Genomic DNA, 13,111 nt, shown 5'->3' with positions numbered 1-13,111 from the left:
CAGACTCTTGGACTCGGATGATTCAGAAAGTGAGGGAGAAGACCTGGCAAGGCCTGCTTCTCTTGGGCCCTCTCCCTCCCTGGCACCCACCCAAAGGGAGGAGGAGGGGCCGGCAAGGCCTAATTCTCCCGAGCCTTCTTCTGATTTGGCAACGCCCCAAGAACAGTTTTGGAGTGATGCAAGACTGCGCAGACGTGACCAGCGCGTGCAGCAGAGGAAGCGTTGGGACAAAGCCAAAGAATGATGGTCATGCAGTGACATCTGCAGAGACTATAAAAAGGAGGCGGAACTTCCTAGTTTTTTGTCTTGGACAAAGCAATGAATTTGTGTGGGCAAACTGTATCAATGGAGGGAAGAATATATTCGTGAATAATTCTGGCCTTATCTATAATTTCCACGTTAACTCCAGAGACTTGGCAGGCCCGTGGGTAGACGTGGCCAGGACATTTATCTATGTAAATAAATTAGAAGAGAAGGCCTTTGACTGACTCTTTGTTGGGAGTATTGGGGGAGGGAAACAGAACATACGGCTTAGTACTGGGCCACAGCTATGTTTGTGAAAATGGCGTGCATTTGTGTGCAAAATCATCCCTCTTCCCCCCATCCCACTGCTCCCACCAGTCCACTAAGCCAGAAAGGTTGGAGACCTCTGATTTAGAGCACTCCTTCCTATTTAATTGTGGAATTCAATTTGTGCTACAAGTCTTTGCTATTTTACCATATGCAGAAAGAAATATGCGATCAAGATCTGTTTAATAAAGCTAGGAAGGCCAACAATGCTCTTCTGAAATCCTTTAATTCTTTTTTTGTTCCATTCTAGTATTCCTATTACTTCATGGGCAAATAAACTGGAGCACATGAGAACGCCCAAATAACAAAATAATTCTTGTGTTTCTTCTCTTCTCTTCTCTTCTCTTCTCTTCTCTTCTCTCTTCTCTTCTCTTCTCTTCTCTTCTCTTCTCTTCTCTTCTCTTCTCTTCTCTTCTCTCCTCTCCTCTCCTCTCCTCTCCCCTCCCTTCCCCTCCCCTCCCCTCCTCTCCTCTTTTTTCTCTCCTGTTGTTTGATGTCTTTTCAGCTTCTCTATTCAGGCTCTATATAGAGCCTTTCACACCATTAAATGAGGGAAGGAATAACCACTACCTTGTAAATTTTCAGTTTTGTGGAGATAAGGACATTGTATCACTCTAGTACATAGCGGTCCCAGAGCTAGGCTAAGCTTGCTGATTCTGGAATCAATTTCTTTATCCCAAAACTCATAGCTCAAGATAATGCTCCCCAAGTATTTGAAGCTCTTACATTTGTCATAAAATAAACTAAAGTATATTAGGGTGAACCGGTAGCAACCCACCACTGGCATGGCTCCCATCACTTGCTCCAGCTCCTGCTGACTCAGCAATTTGGAAGCAGGTGACAACAAATAAATAAATGGTGGACAACTTAATGACTATATGAAAAGAACCCCTAACTGGTATCCCTTGGGCAATGGTGATATCACCAGTTGATATTTTCACCAAGGAAGCACTTAGATGCTTCTGACATGGAATAAAAACTTATCTACATGTCCTGATAGTGAAGAAAGGAAAATTGATAGAGAAGAAAATTTCCTGGACTTGGAAAGAACTCTTCCTCAATACTTTCTAGCTTCCTGACTTGTCTGCCTTTCCTGGAAGTCTTAATGCAGAGCAAAAGAGACATATCATATTGTCTGCCATGGTGTCATAAAGCAAAAGTAAATTATGCACTAGTATCCTTTTCCATCATGTCATAAATCAAGCTGACCAAAGTTTGCAGTATTTGCAGAATGATGTCATGACTTATCCAATGGCCATATGATATTTTATTTTTATTTATTTATTTATTTTGTCAAATACATATTAAATAATATATATAAGTATAACCATGAATTGAATATATAAAATGAATACAATTAAAGGGAACATTAGGACAGGGACGGTAGGCATGCTGGTGCTCTTATGCACGCATATCATAGGGATTGTCCCTTACCTCCAAGTGTCTATTTCAACAGGACTGAAGGATTGTTGTGTCTTCCTCCAAATAAAGATGTGTGTGTGTGTGTGTGTGTGTGTGTGTGTGTGTGTGTGAGAGAGAGAGAGAGAGAAACAGACAGACAGACAGACAGACAGACAGACAGACAGACAGAGAGACTCAAACTCAAACTGAGACTGAGAGAGATGTGGAGTAGGCATATAACGGTTCCCTCAATAACTGCATGTTAATAAGCTGTTGTTGTACATGTAAAATTAGGAGTAGAAAGAAGAATAGAAATAGGGATACAGAAATACAGAATTAGGTCTATTTCTCCTGCATGAGCTACACTGGCTCCAAATTGCTTACCATGTGCAATTCAAATTAGTGGCTAGAACCATTAAATCCTTGAATGTCACTGGGCCAAGTTATAGATGAGACTAGCATTCTTCAATATTTCTTTTCTCAATAAATCAGATTGGTGGATATGGTCCAGATTTAATCAGAGTAGAGCAGAATTAGATGCCATCCAGGGCTCAGGAATAATAGTGACAACATAATTAAACAAGCCACCAATGTTGAGACAGTAGTCGTCATGATGAATAAGACTACTTTCTCAGGGATGCTGAGAAGCAGTTTTTCAACACCATAATCTTCAAACACCTCTCCACAGTTCCCAAAACAATATACATCCTACAGGGTTGGTATTCACTTACTTTCCCTACCAGTTTGCAAATGTGAACATGCCCGACCTCGAAAACATGTCTAATTAGGATGGTATAGAGCAGGGGCAGATGGGCAGGTGGGTGGGCAGCCACCTATGATTTCTGCTACTGGTTCAGGCGAACCGGTCTGAACCAGCTGAATACCACCTCCTAGGCTTTCATTGCTGAAGGAGAGCAAGAGCACATAGTCCCTTTGTTTCTGGCCTAGCACCATACCTGATAAACCAAAGTGGCTCTCAAACTTTCAGAATTGTGGAAAGGGATGTTAATTTAGATTCTCCTGTATCTCAGAAATGATTAGAGGGAATATTGGAATATCTTTAAGGGGAAAATAAATCCCTCATAATATCCCTTGGGTTTTTTGTTTTATTATTATTATTATTATTATCAGAATCTCAAAACACACAAAAGGATGATAAACTTTTGGCTTCACATGTACCAGAGATGCTTCAATTTCGTAAGTTCAGTAAAATAAACATTTTCTTTCTTTCTTTTTGGCAGGGAGGGGAGCTTTTTGTGAAGCTCATGGGCTGCAGGGTTTATACCCATACATGCTTACCATAATGCACATTGTATCACTAAAATGTTTTTAATATAACAGAATAAAAGAATAAGAAAGTTGGAAGGGACTTTGAGATCTTCTAGTTCAATCCCCATACCATTTAAGATGAATGGTTGTCCAATCCGTCCTTAAAACCCTTCAGTACTGGAATACCCACAACTTAAGAAGGCAAGTCATTCCACTGATTAATTGTTCTAACTGGTAGGAAATTTCTTCTTAGCTCTAGGTTGCTTCTCTCATTTGATTAGTTTGCATCCATTATTACTCATCCTGCCTTCAGGTGCTTTGGGAAATAGGTTGATCTCCTCTTCTTTGTGGCAGCACTGTAGATATTGGAAGATTGCTACTATGTCACTCCTGGGTTTGTTTGTTTTTTTCCATTAAACTAGACATACCCTATTCCAGCAATCATTCTTGCTTTGGCCTTCAGTCCCCTAATCATCTTTGTGGCTTTTCTCTGTATTTCTTTCTGGAATCTGGACATTTTTTTATATCATGTCGATCAACACCATATCTTCTTCTTTATTAGCTATTGCCTACTATACTGATTAGGACTCAAAATCATTATCTAATATTTCAAAGAAAAGATTAAGGAAAGTTTTCTAGGTTCTGAAGTGAACTTTGGAGAACTATTGCTTTACATGTCCTACTGATGGCGATGGAAGGAAGAAGGCAGAACCTCATAGTAGTGGTGGGGGGAGTATGCCAAAAGCAACCAATTAGATTTCCTTCAAAGGGTATGGTGCTAAAATCAGTTTCATTTTTTCATTAGTTGCTCCTTCTTATTCAGATTAGGCCTCAGAACAATGATGTAGCATTTGGGGAAAAATATGCACCCCAGTAATCCAGCTGCTGAAGCCAAAATGGAAAAGATCTCCACAGCCACCATGTATTTTCCTTTGGTACTCAAATAGGTGGGAACAAATGACACCCAGACACTACAAAAGACCAACATGCTGAAGGTGATAAATTTGGCTTCATTGAAAGTGTCAGGCAAATTCCTAGCTAGGAAGGCCACAGTGAAACTGACAGCAGTCAAGAACCCCAGAAAGCCAAGCACTGTATAAAACATTGTGGTGGAACCTTCATTACATTCTAGGACAATTTCTTCAGCCATGGAGTGCATGTCAGAATCTGGGAAGGGAGGAGAAATTGTGAGCCATGCTACACAAATGCAGAATTGTGTTAAGGAGCAAGATAAGACAATAGAGATAGCCAGTCTTTTCCCCACCCATTTTCTCATTTTGGATCCGGGCTTGGTGGCCATGAAAGCAAGGACCACTATGATTGTTTTCCCCAATATACAAGAAAGAGCTACAGAGAAGATGATACCAAAAGCAGTTTGTCGCAAGAGACATTTCACTTGGTCAGGTTGCCCAATGAAGAGCAAACTGCACAGGAAAGAGAGCAGGAGAGCAGCAAGAAGGCTATAAGTGAGGTTCCTATTATTGGCTTTAACAATAGGTGTGTCCTGATATTTCATGAATATCCTGAGCACCACAGCTGAGATGACAGAAAAGGAGACTGCAATCACTTCCAAAGAAATCCCCAAAGGTTCTTGATAAGTTAAATAAATTATACTTTTTGGAAGGCAACTATCCATATCCTTGTTTGAATATTGATCCTCTGGACAGGGGAAACAGTCATCTAAGTCTGAAAAAGAAACCATTCATAAAAGCATTATTGTTTCAAAGCATCTTCATTTCATTTTCAATATGCTCCAGTTTTACAATATTCTATAGACATAATGAGATCCCAGTTTGATAACTGGAATGCCTTTTATATGATGCTGCCCTCGAAGACTGTTTCAAAAACCGTAACTGATCTGCAGTGCGATGGACCTGCAATTATCTCACTTAGTTTTATTATTTCTGCATGAGCTATACTGGCTCCAAGTTCATTAGTCTATGCAATTCAAATTTCTGGTTATCACCATTAAATCCCTGGGTATCATTGGCCAAATGATAGGTGAGATCACCTTTCTTCAATGGTATCTGCCTTTCTCAATAAGCCCGGAAAGTGGGTATGCTATAGAGTTTTGTGCTAAATATTGTCATCTGGGAGTTTAGAGTTCTATCTGGTCTGTAGTGCCCAATCTTTTCCAATACTTTTCTATTTGAATTACATGAGTTCCCTACCCTTTTATCTTTGTACAATGCTGGGAAGACTTTGTTCACTTAAAATCAATGACATCAATACAATTGAACGTGTCCAGAAATATTTTACAAGAAGAGTTCTCCATTCCCCTGAAAACAATAAAATACCCTATCCCACCAGACTTGAAATCCTAGGTTTAGAAAACTTGGAACTCCGTTGCCTTCGACAAGACCTAAGCTTAACTCACAGAATCATCTATTGTAATGTCCTTCCTGTTAAAGACTACTTCAGCTTTAATTGCAATAATACAAGAGCAACCAATAGATTTAAACTTAATGTTAACTGCTTTAATCTAGATTGCAGAAAATATGACTTCTGTAACAGAATCATTAGTGCTTGGAATACTTTACCTGACTGTGGTCTCTTCCCATAATCCTAAAAGTTTTATCCAAAAACTTTCTACTATTGACCTCACCCCATTCCTAAGAGGACCATAAGGGGCGTGCATAAGCGCACAAACGTGCCTACCGTTCCTGTCCTATTGTTTTTCTTTTCTTCTTCCTATATATATGCTATACCTCCTTATAGAATAGAATAGAATTTTATTGGCCAAGTGTGATTGGACACACAAGGAATTTGTCTTGGTGCATATGCTCTCAGTGTACATAAAAGAAAAGATACGTTCATCAAGGTACAACATTTACAACACAATTGATGGTCAATATATCAATATAAATCATAAGGATTGCCAGCAACAAGTTATAGTCATACAGTCATAAGTGGAAAGAGATTGGTGATGGGAACTATGAAACGATTAATAGTATTGCAGATTCAGTAAATAGACTGACAGTGTTGAGGGAATTATTTGTTTAGCAGAGTGATGGCCTTCGGGAAAAAACTGTTCTTGTGTCTAGTTGTTCTGGTGTGCAGTGCTCTATAGCGTCGTTTTGAGGGTAGGAGTTGAAACAGTTTATGTCCAGGATATATTTATCCATATATGTGTTTATTTACTATATAATCTTTTTGTATGATACCTACATATATTGTTGTGACAAAATAAAATAAATAAATAAAATAAATAAAATAAAATGTTAGGCTAAAATAGGGGTTGACCAGGAGCCTGATTTCTCTAGTACCTAATGGCAAGGTTTTTTTGTTTAAATTATTATTTGTGTTTTTAAGTATTGTGGTAAGCCACTTGATAGGCAAAAGAATCAATCAATCAATCAATCATCTGGATAGAATAGGAAGTAAAAACAAGTAAAAACTGGAAAAAATAACCAATCCAAAATTATGAAGTATGAAAATAATTCAAATGTGTCATTGTTTCACATTAATACGATATAAAGCTCAAGATTTTCAATCACCATAATATTTATTAAAAATATTCATTTATTAAAAATAAACCCCCATTTATATTTATTATATCATTGATAGATTTAATATAATCCTTTGCTTACCTAATTGGTCAGCTATCTTCCCTTGTGGACATATTTTGCAGTCATAGCAGCAGGATAATTTTCCTTCCACTTTCATCTTGCTATGGCCAAGAGGACACTCTTTGTTACAGAGGGAAAGAGGTAATGCCTGCTCGTTAATAAAATTAGAATTCCACAGAAAGAATTTATTTATTTATTTATTTATTGAAAAAGTTTTACAGAATTTTTCCCCCATACATCCCCCCCTCCCCCCAACCCTAACCCTTCCCCTCCCTCCTCCCTCTTTCCCCCATCCCCTCCCCCCCCGACTTCCCAGAGCAAATACAGGGTATCATATCAAACAATCATAAACTAAAATATGCTAATTAACATAAACTCCCATCCTTCTTCTTGAACCTCAACTCCCCTTTTCCATAAAAAAGAAGAAAAAGGAAAATATTAATACTAATACAATTACATACTATTCATTTAAAAGCTATTTAGTATTTTGTTATTTCAATCCAATTTTTTTTATAAAAAAAACAAACCGTCTCCATTATATATATCTTTCAAAAATAATCTTTCAAATATGCTGATAATTCTACCTTCTCATCTAAGTCCATTAAGTTTAAAGTCCAATCTTCTATAATAAACAATATCCCATCTTCCCATGTTGTAATATCAAAAATTATTCCTCAGTATACCTTATAATCCATCATATTTGTATATCCATCATACATCATAATAAACATCATCTTTTCTTATATAATTTTAACATTTACCTCATATTCTTCCCCATATTCCCCATACTATAAATTTCTAAACATTTTGTACTCCATTTATCATACAATCCATAACTAATTATATTTCTTATCTCTACACAATATTACACTATCAAAGGGTTTCCATATATCTTATATTCTCTCAAATTTATATATCCATCATACCCTAAAAACTTTTGTACTATCTAGTTTAGCTATCCTTTTTTTATATTCGGAAATATCCCTTATAATTTACCCTATCCCATGAAAGGAAAGTCTTTTCATTTGAAGGTATTACTTCTTTACTCCTTGCTCTTTACATTTTTTAAAAAAATTGAATTTATATCCCGCCCTTCTCCGAAGACTCAGGGCGGCTTACAATGTTAAGCAATAGTCTTCATCCCTTGTATATTATATACAAAGTCAACTTTTTATTGCCCCCAACAATCTGGGTCCTCATTTTACCTACTTTATAAAGGATGGAAGGCTGAGTCAACCTTGGGCCTGGTGGGACTTGAACTTGCAGTAATTGCAAGCAGCTGTGTTAATAACAGACTTACTTAGTCTGTTGAGCCACCAGAGGCTCTTTAATAGTTACAATCATACTTTGATCCCCCCTGCAACTTTCTGTGTTTCTTCTCCCAAATTTACAGCCCCAATTTTAGGTTGTATTTGCTTTGCTTCCTTTTCCCCTTTTTTAACCATTCCCACCTCTTCTTCCATCTTAACTTCGAACAATGGCAGGGAAAAAAAAAGAATTTATTTTTGGTGGATTGTTCTTTTCATCAATTATACATATGCAAACTCTTCATGCATAATCCAATCCTTGGTGTTGCATTTTCCAGGTATAAATTCATGATTGAATCTTCAACTGCTCCCCATTTCATACCTATTACATTGATCGATTGATCATTCCTAATAATTAATATAATATAACAACAGAGTTGGAAGGGACCTTGGAGGCCTTCTAGTCCAACCCCCTGCCCAGGCAGGAAACCCTACACCATCTCAGTCAGATGGTTATCCAACATTTTCTTAAAAATTTCCAGTGTTGGAGCATTCACAACTTCTGCAGGCAAGTCGCTCCACTTATTAATTGTTCTAACTGTCAGGAAATTTCTCCTTAGTTCTAAGTTGCTTCTTTCCTTGATCAGTTTACACCCATTGCTTCTTGTTCTACCCTCAGGTGTTTTGGAGAACAGCCCGACTCCCTCTTCTTTGTGGCAACCCCTGAGATATTGGAACACAGCTATCATGTCTCCCTAGTCCTTCTTTTTATTAAACTAGACATACCCAGTTCCTGCAACCGTTCTTCATATGCTTTAGCCTCCAGTCCCCTAATCATCTTTTTTGCTCTTCTCTGCACTCTTTCTAGAGTCTCAACATCTTTCTTACATCATGGTGACCAAAACTGAATGCAGTATTCCAAGTGTGGCCTTACCAAGGCATTATAAAGTGGCACTAACACTTCACGTGATCTTGATTCTATCCCTCTGTTTATGCAGCCCAGAACTGTGTTGGCTTTTTTAGCAGCTGCTGCACACTGCTGCCTCATATCTAAATGGGTTATCCACTAGGACTCCAAGATCCCTCTCACAGGTACTACTATTGAGCAAGGTACCACATATACGGTACCGGTGCGTTTTGGTTTTTTAGCCTAAATGTAGAACCTTACTTTTTTTACTGTTGAATTTCATTTTGTTAAAAGCGCCCAATGTTCAAGTCTGTCAAGATCTTTCTGTAACTTGAGCCTATCTTCTGGAGTGTTGGCTAATTGTATTCTAAAGATCAAATTGGGACAATGCCGGAAAAACTCTGAGTATGCCCGTCTTGAGCACCCTGTGTGTGTGTGTGTGTGTGTGTGTGTGTGTGTGTGTGTATCAAATCAAATCAAATATCAATATTATGGTCTTTGAACAAGCATACCTGGTTAAATATGACAGGCCAAACAGCTTCCTTGGCAGAAATGGTGAGTAGCTTGTCTGAGGGAGCCATGGGGTCAATCTTTCCAATTTGGGCTTTCAGAAAGGACTTGTTTGGAAAGGTGACCCAATTGAAAATATCAAATCCAGTTTCTAATTCCCCATTGGGGCCAAACAAAACCTGTTCCCCAGCACTGTTATTAAAGGAGACTTGTTGCAAAAAATGGTTGAGCTAAAGGAAGAAGAAAAAAAGAGGGGGGAAAAAAAACCCCAGGAAATTTATCAGGACTCTTTGAAGGAGATGTGAAAATTTCAATTTGATTCTTTCAATCTGGCCTAAATAAACTTGAGATTTTCTTCACTGACAAATTTGCTATTCACTTGGAGTAATACTATTTCTATTTTCACAAGATTTCTTCTTCTTATTTTTTTATTATAATTTCCTTTGAATCTTAATGTCTAAGGAGATTCTCAGTCATCCAAGTATTGGCTGTCCCAAAGGTGGGTTTTTTTTCTCTAAAAGGCAACTGGACTTTTTTTGTTTTTTCTTGAAGATGTTTTGCTTCTCATCGAAGATGCCTCCTCAGTTCTGAATTGAAGCAAAACACTTTGAAGAAAAACAAAGCGAGTTCAATTGCCTTTTGAAAAATCACCTTTGGGACCTTCCTAGGTTTCAAAACTATCTGTAAAGCATTATAATAGTTAAAACAAAACAAAACAAAAAACCAAAACGTTCTTATTCTTAATTTTCCCCAAAGTTTTCATTATACAACATTACTTGCCAAGTTGATCGGAGGAAGATCTTCCATCTCCTCTTGTCCATTTTTCGACCCCCTTTGAGCTTGGAAGAGCGCATGGCCTTCAGAGCATGTGCCACAGCATAGACTGCATTGTAGACGCTGTAACTATGTGCATTCATGGTGAACTCAAAGACCGAATTAGGAAGAGTCTCCAGCTTCTCTTCTCCGGTGCAGATCCTTTCAGCATTCTCATCTGTAATATCACTGGAGAATGAGCATTCAAATGCATCTTTCCAGAAATCCCTAATAAACCCATCGTCTTTTTCTAAGTTTGGGTTTCTTTTCTGTATAAATTGTTGGAATCTGGTCAACTCCTTTGAATGAATTGCAAAGGAAAGAGCACCATGAAGAAAATCAATGCGGAACTGTCTTTGCATCAGAATGGATGTGAATTCCATCTGGGCTGTCATGATCCAAATTTTGGCCGCTCTCTCCTTTGGAATAGTATCATTATTGAAAACATTGATCATTACTCTCAAAAACAACATGCCTGTAATTTCAATACTCAAGATGACTGCAGTGACCGTACTCTCCATAATCACTTTGTATATTTTTTCTCCATTTTCCATCATTTCAGCAGCTGCATTACCATACATCATCTGGGGAAGACATTCTATAAAGTCAAAGCAGATTCCTTTCTCTGAAAACATGGAAAGTCTTTTTTTAATGAACCTGTCTCTATCTTCCTCATACATAGAAACTAATCCAACCCAGGTCCACCCAAAATGCAACAATAAGTGAAGTATTGCTTTAAATTGATGAGTTTCCTCTGGGAACATCCATTTGACAAACATTGCTGTTTCAGCATTTATCAAAGGTGCTGATCCATATGAGATCTAAAAGGAGAAAGCCAGAAGAACATAGGAATAAAGAGACTCTTCCAAAATAAATAATAATCATAAAAAGCAAAGCATGTGGGTTTATTTAACTATAGAGTTTATTTAACTCTATGGTTTTGAGTCGGATACCAGAATAGGATGCCTAAAAAAATCTGCAATTTTGCTCAAGGAGGAAAATGGGACAGTCCTTCCAAGATATTTTTCATATCTTATAACTTAATCACGGTCTTGCCTCAAATATTTCATTTCAATTACCCAACTTTTCAATATAATATAATAGCTGGTGAACTTCTCAAACTGATACATTTTTGTTTCTCACCTGGGAAAATTTGTAGTTGTATAGAGTGATTGCCACGTTGTGACAGATGTTACTACGAGCTCCTCCAATAACAATTACTGTGTTGGTCTGGTCATTGCATTTGTAGTTGGGTATAAATTTATTCTTTGTAGATAGAAATTCCATTGCTAAATGATAAGTTGTACTTTCCAGTGAATAGTCAGTAGCGATATGGAAACCAAGGGTAACGTTGGGTAAAATCCCAGAATGTTCATTGATCTCCTTTACAGCAAATGCCAGAGCCAAAGTGTGCTGGTAATTATGAGTGATGAACCTTCAGTGAGAGTTAGATACTGTCAATATATTTCTGTTTCAGGATTGGACAGCTGTGTTAATTTATACATATAAATTATACACACAGAAAGATATAAAATAGTGCTTATTGTTTATAATAATAATAACAGAATTGGAAGGGACCTTGGAGGTCTTCTAGTCCAACCCCCTGCCCAGGCGGGAAACCCTACACCATTTTAGACAAATGGTTATCCAACATTTTCTTAAAAAGTTAATTTTCTTCTGGACATCTGCAACTTGGTCACTAACAAATAGCCCTAGATTGTATCAACTAGGAAACACTGACCTAGTTGTGGCTATTTAACGTTGAGCTTAGGTAGCATTTAGTTATACCATATTTGAAATACTGTGTTCAGTTCTGGAGACCTCACTTAAAAAAATGTATTGATAAGATTGAGCGAGGCCAGAGATGTGCAACAGAAACGGTGCAAGAGCTGAGATAAAACATATCAGGAAATATTAGAGGAAGTGAATATATTCAGCCTGGAGGGCAGAAGGAAAGGGGGTAAATGACTCAAACATTTAAATATATTAAAGAGTGTGAATAAGGTTCTAGAAGGCAGTATTCTCAATATTAATCACAACATAAGAACATGGGGGCATAATCTCACAGTGACAGGAGGGAAGTTCAAAACTAATTTTATTATTTCACAGAAACAGTAGTGGAACCATAACCAACTTCCACAGGAGGTAGTGGATTAGTCATCAGTAACTGAGTTAAAACTTGCTGGGGATAAACATATAGAATAGAATTTTTTATTGGCCAAGTGTGATTGGACACACAAGGAATTTGTCTTGGTTCATATGCTCTCAGTGTACATAAAAGAAAAGATACGTTCATCAAGGTACAACATTTACAACACAATTGATGGTCAATATATACATCAGAAAAAACATTTCTGCCATCTGTTTCCTGTGATCAGTTTCCTATCTGATTTCAGCATTATTTCTATCTTATCATTATTTACTGAAATAATTAAACTAGTTCACTTTTCACACCCTCGATGTATAACAGCCTAAAATATGCCCTAGAGGGTTTCTATCTTATATCTGGGTGAAATGAAAGACAAAAAAGCTCAAGATTAACCAGAGAGCTTCTGCAATATTTAGATTAGTCAAACTTTTTTACTTTCAACAAGGGACTTTGTTGAATGAAGGAAGTTTCCTGAAGAGAATGAAATTCATATACTTTATGATTAAAAATAAGAATATTCATCTCAATTTCAACATTAGTATTAGGATAGGTCTAGAATTTAAAAAAAGGACTAAATACGGTCACTGGAACAAGTCAAAACAACTGACTGGCAACCAATACCTTTAAGCATAAAAGTAAAAGAAAATACAGCTTTTAGGTGGCAATGTGGGGGAAG

At 37.4% G+C, this 13,111-nt stretch overlaps 1 protein-coding gene across 1 annotated transcript; it reads right to left on the bottom strand.

The window, feature by feature from the left end:
- Positions 1-4,030: 4,030 nt before the first annotated feature.
- LOC131198736 (vomeronasal type-2 receptor 26-like) lies at positions 4,031-11,050 on the bottom strand. Its single transcript, XM_058183707.1, has 4 exons — positions 10,250-11,050; positions 9,476-9,703; positions 6,831-6,957; positions 4,031-4,926 (listed from the first exon to the last, which is right to left on the bottom strand). Exons 1-4 carry the CDS (start codon positions 11,048-11,050, stop codon positions 4,031-4,033), a joined length of 2,052 nt encoding a protein of 683 aa, XP_058039690.1.
- Positions 11,051-13,111: the final 2,061 nt, after the last annotated feature.

This window comes from Ahaetulla prasina, chromosome 4, assembly GCF_028640845.1.
Source record: "Ahaetulla prasina isolate Xishuangbanna chromosome 4, ASM2864084v1, whole genome shotgun sequence".
Lineage (NCBI taxonomy): Eukaryota > Metazoa > Chordata > Lepidosauria > Squamata > Colubridae > Ahaetulla > Ahaetulla prasina.
Note: the sequence above shows the minus strand (reverse complement) of the source record. Positions and strands in the feature narration are given on the sequence as shown.

Bases quoted from the DNA above. Each gene is read 5' to 3' on its own strand.
- LOC131198736 (XM_058183707.1), bottom strand. From the start codon at position 11,050: ATGTTCCCAGAGGAAACTCATCAATTTAAAGCAATACTTCACTTATTG. The intron at 6,958-9,475 runs GTATGCTTGTTC...ATTAACGAGCAG, and splicing joins GGCCTGTCATATTTAACCAG to GCATTACCTCTTTCCCTCTG. The intron at 4,927-6,830 runs GTAAGCAAAGGA...TTTCTTTTTCAG, and splicing joins GAAGATAGCTGACCAATTAG to ACTTAGATGACTGTTTCCCC.